The following is a 19,525-nucleotide window of genomic DNA, read 5'->3' as shown; positions in this document are numbered from 1 at the left end:
GGGGAACCCAATATACAAAACTCCTGCCACAAGATGAGGGGTTCTTAACCTGAGGTCTGGGAACAGGCTCAGCTGTCCAAGACCCCCTGACATTGCATGCACAATTTTGTGTGTATAAGTAGATTTTCATAAAAATCTCAAGAGAGGCCAGCAACCTCTAAAAAAGTCAAGAATCAATGAAAAAAACCATTAGCGAGTAAAGACTTGCTTTACAGAAATACTCACCATAGAGTTTAAGATTTCTAAAGCCAAAAATTATAAAACTTTAATTTCACAACCCCTATAGAAGATGTACCTGCTCTATCAAAGTGAAATGTATCTGGATTAGTGATTTCGTATACTGGCTCCCCCTGCTGGTGGTATCTGTCAGACTACCTGACGTAGGCCCCGGGTCTCACTTCTGCTAGACCCCTGGTCACAGAGCACCAAGGGGAGGACAGTCTTAATCTATAATAATAAAAGCGTGATATGCTAATTAGACCGGAGGACCTTCCGACGACCTTCTGGACAAAGCCTCGGCTGCGAGGGCCGAGCCCCGTGCACGAATTTCGTGCATCAGGCCTCTAGTATTTCTATATCCCAAGGCCTCACACACAATGTTTCCTAAACGAATAACTGAACTAATTAACACACCCTGGGCAGAGTTTGCACACCTCAAAAAAAGAGACTTAAATTCCGTTTCAAACCCCAGCAGGCAGCTGGATTTTCTTGGGAACCAGACATTGGAGAAGGAAGCTCAGATGCCTCTGAAGCTTCACTCCGAAAAGCCTTAGCCATGCTGACAGGAGGGAGTTCCTGGAGCATATCCACACAGGAGTTCTGGAGGCATTCCTGCGTCCTCATCCCTGCTCTGTCACCTCACGCACGTCCCTTAACGTTTCTGAAACTACTTCCTCATCCTGTAAGGGCAGATAATAAGGGTAACTACCATTTACCTAGCACTGGTACCTGGTAAGTAGTAAGCTTTCCACAAATGTTAGGATTATGATGACAACAGGACAAGGCTGCCCAGTGTATTTCCTTTTTCTAAAACACCTGTTCACTAGCTCTCTGCCTCTTGCAGCCCTCCCCATCTGGAGGACTCCTATGCCGCCTCAAAGCCCAGCTCAAATGCCCTCTGCATAACTACCCCAGAGCCCTGGCCAGCTCCCATGCTCAGGGTACACACGGCATGCTCAGTGGCACTTCATTCTCTGTCTCCTGATTTCTTCACCTGCCTGCTTCGCTGCTAAACAGTGAACTTCCCGAGGGCAGTGACTACGGCCCTCTGCCTTCTGTTCCCCAATGGATAGCACAGCTGGTGCTCAATGAAAGTTAGACCAATAATTAGGCTCTACTACGTGGAGAACTCTGGACCCCAGGTGGCCAGGCGGCCCACTTTAGCTGGCCACCTTGAGGCTCACCAGGATGTACAACCGGCTCATGTGAAACGGATACATGTTCCAGAGGAAGCCAACCCAGAACACAAGTCTCCCCGACCAGGATGGCGGAGTCTGTCCCCAAAACCAACGGCAGCACTCATGATGCTCCCTTAGCGACTACTGTTGGCAAATCCTCAAATTCCAACAAGTGCGAGAAAGAACTCATTGTCAACCACAAAGCCGTCTTCCAGCAGAGTCTCCACTCGGACTCCCTGGATGAGCTGACTTGGACCAGAGGCCCCTCTCTGTGCATGGATGTGTCCCAAGGAAGGTCTGCTCCAAGCCACCCTGTGCTGAGCTGCCCTGGAGAAACTATGCTTTGAACAGATCCTCCCAAGCCCTCAGCTGTACAGCCCCAGACGCGGCTCCCTGCCCACCTTCACACCCTCCAGGAGCGCCTGGGGGTCCTCGATGCCCTCGGGGACACACTTCTTGTTTTCTGGCAGGGATTCAAGTTTCTCCACCAGAGCTTTCAGGCCCTTCAGTTCAAACTCGGTGAGGTGGGTCCATTTGGCAGGGACCTCGGCGGTGGGAGAGCCAGTGGGCGTCTTAGGGTCGTCTATGGGCATCGTCATGGACTTGACGCTTTCCTCTGACTCATTAGACAAAGTCCTTTTGAGGAACCGCAGGGCAGGTGCTTTGGGCTTCTTTCCGGGGGGCTCCTGGTCCTCAGAGGGGATGCTGGTGGGTGAGGCAGGGCCATCAGCAGGTGGCTTGGGCACCTTATCTGCACCCTCTTCTTCCTCCTCCTCCTCCTTCTCCTCCTCCTGGGGCTGCTGCTCACAAGACTCCTCCTCCATGTCCAGCCAGGAATCAGATGAGAAGCCGTCTATACTGGGCTTTCTTGGGGTATCTACAGGGGGTGGGGGTGAAGGGATCACAAAAGAAGACTGAGATGAACACCCTAAATGCCCTGCTGAAAGTCATGTGACCTCCATTCACTTGCTTCCCTCCCCCCGCCCTCCCCCCCCCGCGCCCCTTTACACTGGAGATCGAGCTTCTCTGAATAGTTCTAACGGTCTATGCCTCCCTCACTTCTAGAAAGGTTGGGGTCAGTCAGACACAGGTTCAAATCCCAGCTCAGCTTCCTCCAGCCACGTGTACCCACACAAGATGCTTCACCTCTCTGAACACACCTGGCATTTTATATTTTCAACATATAAAAATAACACAAAAGAGCATATATAATGTCTGATTCCACTCATTGGAATGTCCAGACAGCGGAAAAACCCAGAGACAGAAAGCAGATTAGCGACTGCTGATTTCCCTCTGGGGTGATGAATGTTCTAAAAATTCACTGTGGTGATGGCTGCACAACGGAAAACCATTAAAGTGAACACATTAAATAGGTGAGTTGTATGGTATTTGAATTATATCCCCATTATGCTCTTTAAAAATATAAGGCAACCCAGCCAGTGTAGGTCAGTGGTTGAATATTGACCTATGAACCAGGCGGTCAGTCTGATTCCCAGTCAGGGCATAAGCCCTGGTGGGGTGCTCGATCTCCAGTAGGGGGCGTGCATTTTGATAATTTTCTCTCATCATTGATGTTTCTTTTTTTCTTTTTTAAAAAATTTATCTTTATTGCCGAAACCGGTTTGGCTCAGTGGATAGAGCGTCGGCCTGCGGACTGAAGGGTCCCAGGTTCGATTCTGGTCAGGGGCATGTACCTGGGTTGCGGGCACATCCCCAGTGGGAGATGTGCAGGAGGCAGCTGATCGATGTTTCTCTTTCATCGATGTTTCTAACTCTCTATCTCTCTCCCCTCCTCTCTGTAAAAAATCAATAAAATATATTTAAAAAAAAATTTATCTTTATTGATTTCAGAAAAGAAGGGAGAGGTAGAGAAAGAAGCATCAATAATGAGAGAGAATCATTGATTGATTGCCTCCTGCACACCCCACACTGGGGATCGAGCATGCAACGCAGGCATATGCCCTGAGCAGAAATCGAACCATGTATACACACACACACACACACACACACACACACACACACATAGTGGGGCCTTGACTTACAAGTTTAATTCGTTCCGTGACGGAACTCGTAACTCAAATTACTCGTATGTCAAATCAAAAAGTGAACGAGTGAGACACGTGATGCTGGGCTGATGTTGTGGCGTTCACTGTGACGTTCGCTGAGCCAACTAGTGGTGGGGTATCTGAAGCTGGCTCGTAACCCAAATTTTAGCTCGCAACTCAAAGCAAAAGATCAGCTGAGAGACGGCTCGTATCTCGAAAAACTCGTTAATCAGGACACTCGTTAAGTCAAGGCACCACTGTGTGTGTGTGTGCATGTGTGTGTGTGTGTGTGTGTGTATCTCAAAGACGACTTCCTCCGTTGTGAGGATTAAATAAGGCCTCACAGAGCAGAGCACGGTTCCTGGCACACAGCTAGCATTTGATCAATGAGGTGTGTCTCCCTAACATCCCCCCTTCTCCTTGGTAGAGGGACTAGAGAGGTGGGGGAAACAGTGGCAAGAAAATTTAAGAAAAAAGTGGGCACCGATGACCCAAACTCTGATTCAAGATTGCCTCTCAGGCTCAGCCAGCATGGCTCAGTGGTTGAGCGTCGACGTATGAACCAGGAGGTCAGGGTTTGATTCCCAGTTAAGGGCACATGCCCAGGTTGTGGGCTGGATCCCCAGTAGAGGGCGTGCAGGAGACAGCCGATCCATGATTCTCTCTCATCATTGATGTTTCTCTCTCTCCCCCCCTTCTAAAATCAATTATATATATATACATATATATATGTATATATATATATGGATTGCCTCTCGGAATCTGGAATGTTCTTCTCCAACCCTAAATACCCAGTGAGAGAAGGGACTCATTTCTTGACCTGGGGCTGCCACAAAACCAAGCCTCCGGTCCCCGCAGGAGCGTGGCACGACTACAATCACAGCAGCTCTCACGCTATCTCAAAATCATTTCCATCTCCTACCGGGCTGGCGACTTCAGAAGAGCAGGTTGAAGGGTTTCGGCATTTTTCACACCTGAATATCGTATCATCTGACAGGAACGTAACTCAAAACAGACCACCACCACCCCCAACAAAACTGAATTTTCAGGAGGCAAATGAGCACTTCCCAATAAAACCCCGGCAGAAACATGTTCCCGACCCTATGCCCACCTGGAACCAACCCCTAAAGGCACTAAGGATGGGAGTCAAGGGAAGGAAGGAGGTTTAACGATAGAGAAAAAATAATCTCAAAATCCTGGAGATAACAGCAGTAATCATGTGGCCCTATTGCATTTTTCCATCTTGTGTTGAGAAAGATGCAATAATTGAGGCACAGCAGATCCGCATCCAGTAAAACTGCAGCAGTGACAGCTCAGGTGCAGAGGGAAAGAAGTGGGGCTGTCAGAGCTAGACGCAGCTTTGGGGCAGGCGTCTGTGAGTCAGGACGCAAGGACTGAGCATTCTGGGGTGGGGTGGGGGGAGGTCCCTTTAAGTAAGGGCAGCAGGGCAGGGCGCCACAGCTGCTGCTGAGAGCCACCCACTGCCCTGCCAGGCTTGTGTTTCCAGTCCTGGTCACCCCTCTGCTGGCTCAAAGCTGGCCTGGGATCCGAGGGACTGGCTGCGTCTTGTGGGCCTGCTCTTATATGGACAAAAACCCAACCCCCAGGGCACAGGGAGGGGGAAGGTCATTGGTAGCTACTGAGGAATAAAAAGAACCGGGATGCTTTGCTCCGTGAGGATCTTGCTTCCGCAATCACGCCCAGGACTAGCCCCTCCCACATCTGCACAGTCACCAGCGCGACCTGGAGGCCATCAATGTGACTTGGTTGGGGTCATGATTTCGTTTTCTTGGACTCTGCATTCCAAGTGGGAATCTGACAAGGATGGCTTCCCAGCTAAGGTGTCTCTAGGAATCTGCCTGACACTCTGGCTCAAGAGACTTCCCGGAACCCAAAGACTCTCCAGGGCCCCACTGAAAAAAATGTTTTCTGCCCCAGCTGAGCGGGCAAGGTGGTTGATTCCGCTGTCCACTCACCAATCAGCATTGATTCTCTCTGGTATTCCTGAGTGAGGTAGGACCTCTGGGTCACACAGTACACGTATCTCTCCAGGACATACCAGCACATCTCATAGTAGAAGGGGTAACGGAATTTGGGCTGCACCTGAAAACAAAGACCCAAAGGTGGAGGTCAGTTTCTAGAGGGCAAAGGGAAAAGGAGGGAGAGAATTGAGGGGGTGAGGGCTCCTGGGGGTGGGAGTTATTTTCATCATCTTAGCAAGAGCACAAATGGTGTGAGGAAAAAATGGGGAGGGGCTGCAGGGCAAGGGGGAGGCGCTGGGTGGAGGAAGAACACCAGTAGCATGCACGAATGAGAGGGGAGGAAAAGGCCTAGGCGAGAGCCTTTCAAGGTTCCTTGAGCTGCGCGCCACCGGATGGGGTCGGCTTTGTGCTTCGAGAAACAGCATTGTCCCCTGGCCTGCTGAGGAGGGTGCGGGCACCCACGAATGCGAGCCACTGCCTGATTCCAGCTACAACAGAAACGGGCTCCTGTCGTTCTTAAAAATTGTTGCACAGATTCTGCTATCCCACCCTCCCCCGAAAAACAGAAATCAATCCCGGAACCTTACCCAAGTCCATGTGCAGACAGGCTATCTATCAAGCATCTCCTGCACTCTGAGGGAAAGGCCTCACCAGGCGGACCAATGAGGATGGAGGGGTGTGGCCTCTCCACCCCTGGGGGCGGGGCCTAAGAGGGGTCCACCTCCAGCTCCTTCTCCACCACCACCTGGCACTGCCCAGCCTGCATTCCCAGGCGACTCCCTTGGACACAAGTTCCTGGCGACTCCCTTGGACACAAGTTCCTGGCGTAACTCTAACACCAAGGGACACACCCCAGGTCTGGAGCAGGAGTTCAGACAAGAGATCCCTTCTTGGCTGTTTCTTATAGGGGACGAAGGATAGGTGCCGACAGCTTTGTGTATCAGAACTATGAAAAGGCCTGGAACCCAGGGGAATGCAGATGGGTGGCAGGTAGCACGCAGGGTCTATATGGGTGAGATGGCAGCGAAAGATGGGAAGCAAGCAATACCATTGACGGCCCTAGCACAGATGAACCTTCCGGAAACTGCATCCTGAGCCAGCAAGGGAGGACTGACGGAGTGGGAGGGTGGTCCCTCTCCCATCTCTGGCTGCTCTTCCCCCCCGAAGGCTGTATATAGACACTGCACGTCCACACTCACTCCTGCTTGCCTGCCCTCTCACCAAGGGTGCGTCTGTCTCAAGGGACCTGTGCAGGGGCCGGGAACCCCTCTCCACCTCTTCTACTCAGGGAGCCGGATGTTAATACACTCTCCCAATTTTCTCTGCTGACAATCAACAGGCAACATCCTACATGAGAGACGAAAACAAAGACAAGCAGGCCCAGGTCCACCACGTGCCCTTAAATACTATTTTCCTGCCTCTCTCACCGTGCCCACTGGAAAGGGTCTCAACCTCACCCTTCTTGAGAGTCTCAGCTCTCAGTTCCCCATCCAGGCCCTGCTGATTCAGTTTCCAGACGCAAGGCCCTTTTCCCATATTTGGGGCCTCGCCGCTCCCATCTGCGTATTGGGTCCATTTGACCTCCCTGCCTCTGGTGGATGTAAGCTTTGGAATGAGCTTCTGGCTGCCGCATGCTTTTGAGCTCCTCGGGGGGTGGGGGACGCATGGCGTTGGGAACGTCATCTAGCGGTTTCCTTGGCTCCAGCGACTTTCCCCAGGGGCCAGCTTTCTTGCTGGAATAGCATGCGACTAATGACCTTTTTTCAGTCACCGGATCAGTTCCCTCTGGAGTTGAAAAAGGAGAGAGGCCCTTCCACGTGAGGCAGACCCTGACCTCCTGGGAAGAAGGGTGTGGGCGTCTCAGCCCCACCCCTACTCCAGAACAAAGGCCAACCGATTGGGAAACAAATTGCCAATACCTAGAGCAGAGGACACACAGGCCCTCCTCTTCTCAGACCCTCACCCACATCTCCTGATTTTAGACTCCATCGGTAAACCTCCCAAGTCGCTTCTGACTTTTCAAATTTGGGGAGATCATCCAAGCCATTCTGCATTGATGGGCACCATGGCACCCGAGAATCTTTGTAGATTAGAGGGGAGGGAACTTTTTGGCTGTATTTCAGCAGAGGAAGGTAAGTCTCCCCTCACTGTTGCTGAGCCCAAGAGAAACCAGCTGGGTGAAAACAAATGCTGATGAAGGAATTAAAATTCTTTTCATTTTTTTTTTCTTTTTCTTTTTCTTTTTTTTTTTTTTTTCCAAGAGAGCACCGCAGGAAACAAAATTGGCAAAGAATTGACTTACAAACGGGTTGTCGCCTTCCACCCTTCGCCTTCAAAAGGTTTCAGCCACATGCCTGGGAACATTAAACACACGATTGCTCAACATTAATTGTTGACAAAAATCGGAGCTTCATCAAATTGAGTGGTTCACCAAAAGGCAAGGCGGTTGGTTGTTCAGGGAACATCGCGTGCTCCCTACCTGCGGGGTCATCCAGGTGTCAGCGGGCCTCCAGGGGCCAGTCTGAGGTCCCAAAGGCCCATTGGAGTGGCACCTGGCCTGAGCCCTTCCTCTTACAGCAGAGTGACCACAGGAGGTTAGAACCACGGGTATTTCGGGGCACCAAGAACTCCCAGGCCTCAGGATTTGAAAAGCTAAAATATGAGGGTGGGTGGAAGTATCTTAAAAATTTTGTTTTTCTCCTGGAAAAAAAAAAAAAAAAAAAAAAGGCAATGGGGGGAAAAAAATCCAATGGTAGGAGAAAGGTGAGAGGAAGGGTAAATTATTTGCAATTTCCAAAGAGATTCACTGACTGAGAGGAAATGGGGCATGCGGGCATTACCTTTCCTGAGAAGGCTGCTTTCCCTAGAACCATTAGGGAAAAGGAAAAAAAAAAAAAAGGTAAATAAAGGAGAGATGGCAGTTTAATGATCGTTGGGACCATCCCTACTTGGAGCTAAAAATACATAGTGATCGTTGTTGAGACGTTATCTTCAAATAACAAGCATGCAACTTGCCCATTCTTTGCTGTCGTCCTTCCACCCCTCTGCATATTTTTAGAATGAGAGGGGAAAGATTTAATCTCCAAAGGGGACAGGGGGGCAGGAAATGGAAACCCACCAGTCCCAGAACACCTGTTTGTGCTTGTCTTCGGGGCAGCAGGTAAAGTCACCTATCACCCGGCGCAGAAAAATTTAAACTGTGAGAGCAAGACATGGCTTCCCAGACCTAGGAGAATCATGAGGTTCCCCTGGTCTGGATGGGGGGGAGGGGGCGGGGTCCCCCACCTTGGGCCACAGAAGGCAAATTCTTTTTCTAAGACAAACTCACACCATGAGGCTTAGAGACGGACCATGTCCTCTGTCCCGCCCCCAGTATTTGGCTTCCAAGCAAAGCCATGTTTTAGGACTCCCGGAAAACGATTTTTAAATGGCCACATCCTTCTTCAGCAGCTCGCAGTGACGGAAAGAATTAAGCTGTATCGAGCTGACAAGGAGCCGTGGCACTTTTTCTGGCATCCAGTGCTCTCTCCCCAGCAGCCTTTGTCTCCCTTAGCTCCTAAGACATGAACAATTGGACCTCGTCGACAAGCCCTCGCCAAGGACCAGAAATCAAAGCAGGTTGAACAGCTTGCCCACCAGCCCCGCTGCCCATCAACCTGCTCGGGGGGAAGCCAGATGAGTATCCGCTCACATGACAGGGACAGTGGGCCTTGGGGGAGGGGACCCTGCCACGCTCATCTGGATGTGGGTGTGATATTCCACGGGTACTCAGTGTTCAGCTCCAATACCTTCCCCCCACCCCCAACCTCCTGCTGAGTGGGGTGGGGACCTGGGCTCCTCAGGGGATGATGAGGCCCAAATCCACTGGCTGAAGCTTTTAGAAATCTGAGCCTGGAAACTCATGAGCCCGACTTCTCGTTCTAGATTTTTCCCTTCCTATCCCACACTTCCTAGTCTGCTCACAAACAAGCTGGCCCATTCCTCGGGACCAGTCAAAGAACAGTCGGCCAGAGCCCCAGACAGCACGTGGTCCAGATTCTGAGATGACCACTCTCACCCAAATGGAGCCCTTACCACAGAATGTCCACAAGGCACGAACGTCCACAAGATGAGACCCAGTCTGTGCAGATCTGGGCCTCCCCGGCAGCAAACCTACTGTCTGAAGATGCGTCCTCTCTTTTTTTGTGCACCTGGCCGCTACGGTGTCTAAAGTGACCCCTGAGAAACCTCTGCATGGGGTCCCTCAATGTCAGGGCTGCTAAAAAGGTCAGATGCACATATAGTGGCTAAAACTTCCACCCATCTATGTGATTCCATGCAGATCGAGGCCAGAAAGCAAGACTGAAAAAGAAGTGAATCCTGGGCCCAGAGCGCCTACCTCTATAACATTTTTCTTTAGGTTCCAAGCATAGCAACCCATCTTTGGGGCAAAAAAAGTCATCTCTGTGGCAAAGCCGGGAAGATATGGTATGTATGGTCCGTCCATCCCGTGGAGTATTACTCAACCATGAAAAGGAATAAAGCACTGACACAACAGAGATGAAGCTTAAAGTCATCACGCTGAGTGAGAGAAGCCAGATGCAAAAGACCTCCTCATTATGACTCCATTTATACGAAATGTCCAGAGCAGGCGAATCCACAGAGACAGAAAGCAGATTAGCGATTGCCAGAGGCTGGGGGAGGGGGAACAGGGAGTAACTGCTAATGGGGACTGGGCTCCTTTTTGGGGGTGATGAATGTCCTGGAACTAGACAGCGGTGATGGCTGCACAACCTTATGAATGTGCGAAATGCCACTGAGCTGTGCATTTTAAATGGTGAAATTTAAATGTGAATTCTCTCGATAAAGAACAGAAATAGCTGATAACTATAATTTAAAAAGAAGAAGAAGAATGAGCCCTTTTTGCCACAGTTTCCCACCCTCGGACCTGTCTTAAATGCTTGGGGACACTTGGTCAAGTTCCAGCATAGGAAAGAGGGCAGCAAGTTCCAAGTAGGGGGAACTTGGAACCTGCTTTTCTGGGGACACTCATGGAGTGGAGCAGAGAGCACACGCCAGTCCCGAGGGGGAGGTGGGGGGTGGATGTCGGGGGGGGGGGATCCATATCTGAGAAACCATCACCATCATTATCAAGGGGAGCTAGGGACACCCCCAGTGGATACTGAGACAGATCTCAGAGGCAGCATCTGGGGGAATCACAGACACTGGCTTCCTCAGGCTCCACATCACATTTGGGGTTCCCAGGGGACTGACCTTCTTTCCAAGGTCAAGCCCTCCTGCAAACCACAGCAACAACCACCACGAAATTCCCCCTACTCCCTCCAATCCCTTCTCCACGTGAGGAGGAGGCGGCAGGCTGCCTGACATGTCACGGTGCTTTCTCAAGAGACACTTCCTCTTAGGCAAGGGGGTTTTGGCTGCCACCATCTTGGAGGTGAACAGAAACTCCCAGGGCTCTGGGAGAGGCTCCTGTGGGCACCCATCATCCCAAAGAACCAGGACCAAGGCCCGGATTGAGGCAGGGAGCAGGAGGGAAGAGGCACTGCGGAGGCTTCAGAATGACTTGTCCACCCTCATTGATCTCAGCAGAGCTCAGGGGCTGGGCGCGCCCACCCAGAGAGAAGGAAGCCGCCTTACCCGTGTTCTGTCCTCGATCTCATAAATCCGCAGCTGCATGGGCACATTAAAGCTGTGCAGGATGTTTCCACCGAATACCAGAGAGTCTACAGGGGTGTAGACTGCATGGATCCAGCCTGGGGGTGAGGGGAAGAGAAGGTCAGTCACCAGCCCCACCTATGCCAGTGTGTAGAAGGGCGCAGGAGGCCCAGGTGAGCACCCAGGGTAAAGATGAAGGATGCTCAGGCCTGCCTGATGCAGAAAGCCGGACTCAGGCCTGCAGCCAGCTGGGCCGCTGCAGTCAGTGACGCTGGCTAGCTCAGGTAGGGTGGTAGGCAGCTGTAGACCAGCCCCCACCTGCTGAGGACCTTGGTGACAAAGGCTTCCGTGTGCTGATTTGGACCTGGCTGCAGCCAACAGAGACGTAGGCCCTCCCGTGCTGGCCAGGGAGCTGGAAACCCCTCACTCAGGCTGCTCAGATGTCCTTGAGCCTCTTCCTGGACATCCCAGGGATCGCCAGTCTCAGGTGGGGCCACAACTAAGAAGTGACATCTTGTCAGGGCTGCAGGAACCAGACACTTCTCCCTGCCCGATTCCACCTTCTGCCATCAAAACCCTCGAAGGCCTGTGAGCTGCTGACACGTCTCTCCTTGAGCTCCTAGCCCAAAGCCTGGCACAGTAAACATGAAAATGCTAACTGAGTGCTTCCCTGGGCCAGGCACGGTCTAAGGCAGTGATGGCGAACCTTTTGAGCTCGGCGTGTCAGCATTTGAAAAACCCTAACTTAACTCTGGTGCCGTGTCACATATAGAAATTTTTTGATATTTGCAACCATAGTAAAACAAAGACTTATATTTTTGATATTTATTTTATATACTTAAATGCCATTTAACAAAGAAAAATCAACCAAAAAAATGAGTTCGCGTGTCACCTCTGACACGCGTGTCATAGGTTCGCCATCACTGGTCTAAGGGCTTAACTCATTTAATTCTTGCAAAATCCCGAAAAAGTATATATTCTATTCATCACCAATTTACAGATGAGGAGACTGAGGCAGGGAAAAGAAAAGTCACTTAGCAGGACTGGAACCCAGGGAGTCAGCCTCCACTCGGTCCATAAAGGCCAGAGACAAAGCAGGCCCCCAAATTCCGTCAGCGACTCTCGGACTGGCCAGATTTCAAGTGCTCGCCGCACCTCCGTGTGGCTCCTGGCTACCGTAAGGGACCGCTCAGGTCTGTGGGATAGGTAACATACGATCCACTCCCATTTAGGATGCTGACACCGAGGCTGAGAGAAGCTAAGTCACTTGCTGAATGAAGACACAGCCGGTAAGTGACAGCGCCTCCGTTTTTTAACCGCTCCGGCGCACTGTCACTGCATCAAAGGCTTAGAGCAGGCCTGCGGGTCCCGGGAGACAGGCCTGCAAATGCAGAGGGGGAGGAACGCAGAGAAACAAGACACTCAGGCAGCGAGGACAGGCAGAGTCAGAGAGTCACGGTGAAAGACACAGGATGAGCAGAGGGGACCGGGGACAGGCAAGGGGCAAGCCGGGATCCCCAGCCAGGTGCCGCGGAAGCTGTTCCAGCCTCTTGGCTCCCCCTGAGCAAACACATGCCAGTCCCCACTGCCCAGGCAAAGGTGCCCTGGGAGGAGAGTGGTACAGGCCACTGATGGCAGCGGGACAGAGCTGGCAGTCATGGGGGGAGAGCAGGGAAAGACTGCCTGCCAAGAACACAGGAATGAAGGCTTTTATGTCACGTGCTTGTGCTGTCAGCTCCCTGCGTCTCTGGCTCTGGGGAGGCAGAGGGAGCAGCTCTGTCTGCTGGTGTGCCCTTGTCGAGCCACCTGGGTCTCTGTCCCCTCCCCCTGTACTTACACCCTGTGTGCGGATGCCTTTAAAGTCTCAGTGTCCCCATCTGCTCAGCCTCTCCGCCTCAGCCGTGTGCCATCTGATTTTCTCATCAACATTTGTATGTTTCTACCACGTGGAGCCACACTATTACCTTTGCTGCTGTTGCCATCATCGGCATTATTTAAGCAGTATTTCCTACCACTGGACCTAGGCGCACAGGGTTTCTGTGGATGCATGTGGTGGGGTGAAGCCTGAACAGGCACAAAGATTTCTGGTCCCCGTTCCTATGCGCCTAGTGTGCCCACCTACTGCCCTACAGAAAGGCCAGGTCCGGGGGCTTGAGTTAGAGGCTGTCCCCAGTGCCGACTTATCCTGTGACGCGGAGCACCTGACTGCTCCTCTCTCAGCCACCACCTCCATATGGGCAGCTTGGTGAGCAAGAACTCACTCCACGTGAGCAACTGTGGCCGATGTCCACGGGGGCCCTGTCTCCCCTGCAGGGCTCTGGAGAGCCCGGTGCCCATGTGAATGGCTCTGAGCAGCCCCCACCTCTCCCTGCTCTCCTGGCAGGTGGCATCGTAGACACATCTGACTTACATCTGTTACTGTCACGTGTGAGCAAAGAGGGCAAAGAAGAGAGGTACTGTTGCAAGTAGGGAAGCGGGGAACCTGTACTCCCCATCATTCTCCCACTAGAGCAGGTAAAGGCTTCTACCTGCTCTTTGTCCCTCCCCAAGCCAGGGCCTCAAAGGTGGGTCAGGCAGCCTCCCCTGGATTACAGTCACTGCCGAGTGCCTCCACACGTTGGCTTCATTACTGAAACGATTACCTCCAGAAGAATCAGTGAGGGCCAATAATATTGTTCCTGAGCCCCATCCGTACCCACCCTCTCTATGGCGTCTCTTTGGCTGCACCCCAAGGAAGCAGGAGAGAGCAGGTGTCCCTGGCGGATGACTGGGCCGGCCCAGTCATCCGTCTCCTGCTCCCAGGCCAGAGTCACCGACAATATGAAAGCAATAACAGAGGCTATTCAGGCCACGCGACAAGGGACAGATCCAGTTCGTGGAAGGAAAGCAGGCGACCCACAAAAACCTACTGACACAGGTGTTCTCTGGGGCCTGAGGGAGGCCAGGAGGACAGCAGGGACACATGGAGTCTCGCCTACAAGTTAGATGTTCAGAATTCAGAATCCAAAGGCTCCCGCCGACACACACATTTGCCTATCTTTGTGGCTGCTGCAGGGGTAAAACCCAAGGTCAGAGAACTCAGGGGCACCTCACAGACGCACACACCTGCTTCTTTCCCCTGCATCGACCTGCCTCCATGCTGAGCCAGGTCTGTGTTTGCCAGGATGAAGCATGAAGGGCCTCAATTCTGTGGGACCTGGTAGCTGGCAGGCCATGGGTTGCATCGGGACTCAGGGGAGTGTTCAGTTGGACCGCCCACACACACGTTACAAAAATGGGGAAAATTTACAGGACAATCTCAATTGCTTCCTTCCCAAGATAAATGAGAAGATGGGCCCACCGGGCCACATTCCCGCCTGACCCTACCTAGTTGTAGCTGAGCAGCAATTGCCCAGTTTCCACTGCCCTCTGCCTCACTTCCAGCCTGCTTCACTGCCTCCCTGGCACTGCCCTGTACCCATTTTACAGATGGATCATCAGAGGTCCAAGCCAACTGATGCTAATAAGCAGCTGCTGTTACAGTTTCTCAGACTTACGTGAGGCTCAGAAACATCTGGAGCTACCATAAATTTTGAGTCTTGGGTAGTTCTTACTATAGAGCAAGAATGGGAAATACTTTCAGGCCAGCCCAAGTCACTGACCCCAGCATCCTTCTGAGATCCTCATACTAGGCTCCACCACCCTGGCTGCGACCGGCTAGGCATTCACTCAGGACAGAGAGAATCTCACATCCTCCCCAGCACCTTCTACACTGCCAAGTGGACCCTTAAGAAAGTGCATTAGCCCTAACCGGTTTGGCTCAGTGGACAGAGCATCAGCCTGCGGACTCAAGGGTCCCAGGTTCGATTCCGGTCAAAGGCATGTACCTTGGTTGCGGGCACATCCCCAGTGGGGAGTGTGCAGGAGGCAGCTGATCAATGTTTCTCTCTCATCGATGTTTCTAACTCTCTATCCCTCTCCCTTCCTCTCTGTAAAAAATCAATAAAATATATTTTTAAAAAAAATAAAAATAAATTTTAAAAAAAGAAAGTGCGTTAAATGAGCAAATAATTCTCCCAAAGTCATATAGCTGAGAAGGGGGACTACATCCCAAACCTGCTGACTTCCAGGCTAATAGGGAACCAGGTGGGCTCTGAAACGACACACACCTGGCCTGTCTGTCACTTATTAACTGTGTGACCTTGGGCTAGTTTGTTCACTTTTCTGGGCCTCAGGAACATTCTTTATTTTAAAAAAAAAAGGGGGTGGGGGGCTGTGGGTGAGATGTTTTTTCTTACCTGATTGCAGAGACGATAAAAATATAAAATATTTGTTGCTCAGCAATACCAGTTATTATTACTATTAACTGTAGTTCACCTGGGCAGGTGCAGCCAGAGGGGAAAGCCAAGTCCATGGATGGAGAAGGTGTAAATTTTCATAAACTCAACACTATCCAATTTAAAGAGCTGTCCTTGACTCTGAAATTATGTACTTTCAACATTTTTAGTGTCAGAATAGTCTTCCTTTCATGAAATACTAGTAAAAGTAGATTCCGGGTTCTTGTTTTTTTTAACTAATGTCCACCTTTAGCAAAACTACAAGTTGGTAACCTTATAATTAGATTTCAACTTTTTTTCTTCCCCCTGTTGGTCCATGAAGTCAACCCCTGGGAACCACATTTGCCCCGTCTCTGAGAACATGACAAATCCCAACTGTCCCTTCAGGAACAGGGAACTCACTACCTAGCAGAACCAGTCCTCCCAATGTCACCTGGCTTTACCTCTCCATCCAGGAAACAATCCTTCAATTGGCTGACTGCATTATCATATACCTTCACTTCCCGGGGTAAAACAACCCCACTCCTGCTGCAAATTCATCTCATCTGGTGTGGTACCCAGACTGCTCTCTCTCCAGGTCAACTTACCCTCCAAAGTATAACCAAGAGGGACCCAACCTCCCACATGTGGCCTGACGCCCTCACTCTATGCGGTGGGATCGTCACCCGCCTCGTCCTGGGTAAAATTCTTCTATTAACGCAGCCTAAGAGCGTACTCCCAGACTCCTAGGTCATCTGCCACATCCACCAGTGGCTCAGCCTAGAACTGGCCAAAAGCCCTCAGTCCATCTCCAAAATGCGTTAGGCAAGTAGGCCTTCACTCACTCAGTCCTCACAACCACCTTGGAACATCTTATTCCCATTATACAGATAAGAACAATGAGCCACACCGAGGTTAAGTCACTTCTGTGAAGTCACAGCCTGTAAACAGCAGAGCCGGAATTTGAACTAAGGCCATACAGTCTGGTTCTGGGGCTGATGCTCTTAATTACTACCCTCTGCTGTAGCTGTGGAGTTAATTTTGGTTTTGGAGGGGGGAGTCTAAGGGTGAGAGCCGCCACTGATTACATCTCATCTTGTTCTTCCGGAAGGAAGCTGCCACTCTGGGTCCTTCCCCAATGACCCAGGTCTGCCCTTCCCAGGGCCTGCCTCAGAGTCCTCAGGGTCACACCTGACCCCTCCCCCCCTCCACAGGCCATGCTATCACCCAGAAACCTCCCTGCAGGAAGTCCTGAGGGAGGGCCCTGGGCGTTCCCCCAGGAGAGAATTCTGGCCCACAGGCAGAGAGATACAGGGAAGATGTGAGAGGGAAATGGGGCTGTTTTTCCCTGCAGCCAGAAACCTCTCCTCTCAGAGACTGCCAATGGCCAGGAGGCCCAGAGAAACCCTGGCTGAAGCCGCAGGGACGCGGGAACACGCGAGCTCAGCGCCAGCCTTGTTGGAACCTACCGGAAGGGATGAAAAACGTGTAGCCCTGTTTCAGCTCAATTCTTTGGCAGCGCTCCACACGGTCTCCCAGGAAGATGTCACTCTGTTTGCCTGACAGCACCCACTCCTCGTACAGCGCCAAGTTGTGCAGGGTTGGAGGAATCAGCCAAAAGATCTTGGGAGGAAAAGGAGGTCGTCAGCTGAGGATCCAGGCCAAGGCTCTGGTTTCCTCCAGGCTCCGCCACAGCACAAGGAGACAGCCCCACCTGCCTGGGAGAGGGGAGGTGGGGCGGGGGGGGGTTGGGGGGGGGACAACCCATCCCCAGGGGTCCCTCCAGGCCCAGGCCCAAAGGGTCTCTGGGGTGAAGGGAGGGCTGTGCCACCCTTCGGGGGTGTCCTTCACACGCCTTTAGGGAATCCCCGTTCCAAACGCAACACCAGGGTGGCAAGACTTAATGGATTCCGTGGAACATTCTTTCTCCTGAGCCACAGGCTTGTCAGGAAGGTGGGGGAAGGAGAAGAAGAGCCATTTCCGAAGGTGTGTGATAAAACGGCCCAATAAATAAACCCAGGTGATGCTCACTCGGGAGAGGGAGGGAAAACATCTGGAACCAAGCGGGATGACATCCTAGCCAGAATTTCTCCTGACAAGAGACCCAGACAAGCAGGGCGGCACACCCGGATTCTCGGGGAGCGCCTACATCCCTGAGGGACGCCTACGTCCCCACGTGGATGCTCACAGAAGCAAACACAGCAGGAGCATCCTAAACGCACGCAGGTCCCGCACGGCCGTCCTCTGGGTGACGTCTGTCCCTGATGTAAAATCACCTGTTCTTGGGAGCAGGTGATGCTGGCAGCTGGCGTTTCACGTTAAAAGATCCCCGCCCTGTTGCTGAGGGGAATGAATGCTGCGGGTTCTTGGGAACCAAAATCTGGAGTTCCAATCTGGCCTAAGGTGCTGAGAGCACCAGACTGGGTGAACAAGTGTGAACGGGTGACCGGATGTGATGCAAAAGGGGTGGGGTGATCTTGGTCTTTCCTGCCAGAAGAAGACAAGAGTAAGGAGGTGGCCCCAGGGGGACCAAGAGGCTCTGAAAGTACTCACAGAGCAGGGACTGGCTGGAGGAGGGGGCGGGAGACAGGGGAAAGGTGAGGAGCGAGCCCTGCCGTGCAGACAGCCGGAGATGTACACAGAGGTGAAGGGGTTCAACTGGACTCACCTTCCCACCCCGGAAAACATGGTACCAAACGGAAGTGCCTCCAAAGTCGATGTGGAAGTCAGTGAAACAACCTTTCACGCTCATCAGACAGTACCTGCAGCGCAGAAGCAGGGCAGCAGAGAAAACGAGTCAACGCCTGAATCACAGGAGGTGAGAAAACAACTTGGGAGATGTTTCACCCGCCGCCCTCTTATAAACGCTGACACTGGGGAATTTCCTTCTCTTTTCTTTTCTTTTTTTAAACCCAAACTGCATCGGAGTTCCCCCTGGGGGAAGCCCCTGTAATCAGGTGACCAATCTCAAGCACTGGCCACCCGCTCCCTAAGGCTGGGGGAGGCACTTTTGTTTTCAGGTTCCCACAAGAGAGCTGGCAACCCACGGGCCACTGGAGTCCTTCCTCGCAGGTTTCTGCTCTTGCCTCACCCACACTCCTACCCAAGTAAGAGTCTTCCTTTCTGCTCCTTAGAAACTCCTCTATCCAGAGCACCCCCCCGGCTGCCAGCCCCCTCTGCAGCAGCTGGGCGCCCTGGAATTCAGCTGTTAACCACCGGCGTGGCTTGCCAATTACCAGTCCCCATTCATCTCCACATTCATTCAACGATCATTTACTGAGAGCCAAAGAGCGCTGCAGCCCAGAGCGAGGCATGGCTCTTAGAGAAATGGGACCCTGCCCTTAAGGATGGGGCACCCTTGGAGCACTGCACAGGGAAAAGTTAAATGGCAAGACCAACTGCAACGGGCTGCGAAGTAAGCAAAGAAGCGAAAAGTTCAGGGGGACCAGCCACAGAAGACCACGCTGTGTATGCTTCCACGTAGATGAAATGCCCGGAGGAGGCAAATCTACAGAGACAAGAGTAGATCAGTAGTGGCCAGGGGTGGGTGTGACTGCTCAAGGGTACAGGGTTCCCTTCAGGGGTGATAAAAATGTCCCCAAATTGATTGTGCTTGCACAACTCCGTAAACATCACTAAAAACTACTGAATTGTACACTTTAGGTGGATGAATGGTATGTGAATTATATCTCAATAAAGCTGCTAAAAAAAGGTAAAGGGATTAAGAGAAGACCCTGGGGTGGACAGGTGGGAGTGGGGGTAGGGGGTGGCGGGGGTGGGGGGAGAGGGAGTGTCTGGGCTTTAGAAGCCTGGGCTGGGGGAGTGCCTTCAGGAGCCCCCTTCTGAGCCTTTCCTTACAGGAACTCTCCAGTCTCCTCCCTCCTCCTGGAATATGCCGCCCTCCTACAGGGAGGCAGTGCTTAAGGAGGAGGGAGAAGGAGCAGGCTTCCAACTCCAGACCTGGCAGATGAGGGGTGGCAGGGTCGCCTCCCTCCCATCCACCGCTTCCCACAAGAGCCACTGGAGGCACGGGCAGGGCAGGACACCCCCACCCCCACCCCCGGGGCTCACACTCACGCATCTTGGCACCTCCAGAGGCCCGCACACACATGCTTACCCCACTGACCTCTTTTCCCCGGAGCACTTTGCTT

The 19,525-nt window shown here is 52.2% G+C and overlaps 1 protein-coding gene across 7 annotated transcripts in view; it reads right to left on the bottom strand.

Annotated features, from left to right (window-relative positions):
- The window catches only part of KDM2B (lysine demethylase 2B), a 90,515-nt gene that overhangs the window by 46,281 nt on the left and 24,709 nt on the right, over positions 1-19,525 (bottom strand). For all 7 annotated transcript variants that reach the window (XM_036353443.1, XM_036353449.1, XM_036353445.1 and 4 more), the window contains 5 exons: positions 18,043-18,136; positions 16,844-16,997; positions 11,062-11,177; positions 5,419-5,545; positions 1,799-2,274 (listed from right to left, as the gene is read on the bottom strand). In XM_036353443.1, the coding sequence (XP_036209336.1) occupies positions 1,799-2,274; positions 5,419-5,545; positions 11,062-11,177; positions 16,844-16,997; positions 18,043-18,136 (967 nt within the window). The remainder of the gene's footprint in view (positions 1-1,798; positions 2,275-5,418; positions 5,546-11,061; positions 11,178-16,843; positions 16,998-18,042; positions 18,137-19,525) is intronic.

The sequence above is a fragment of the Myotis myotis genome, unplaced genomic scaffold, assembly GCF_014108235.1.
Source record: "Myotis myotis isolate mMyoMyo1 unplaced genomic scaffold, mMyoMyo1.p scaffold_m19_p_20, whole genome shotgun sequence".
NCBI classification, from domain to species: Eukaryota; Metazoa; Chordata; class Mammalia; order Chiroptera; family Vespertilionidae; genus Myotis; species Myotis myotis.
The sequence above is the reverse complement of the archived record's forward strand: the minus strand, read 5'-3'. Positions and strand labels throughout refer to the sequence as shown.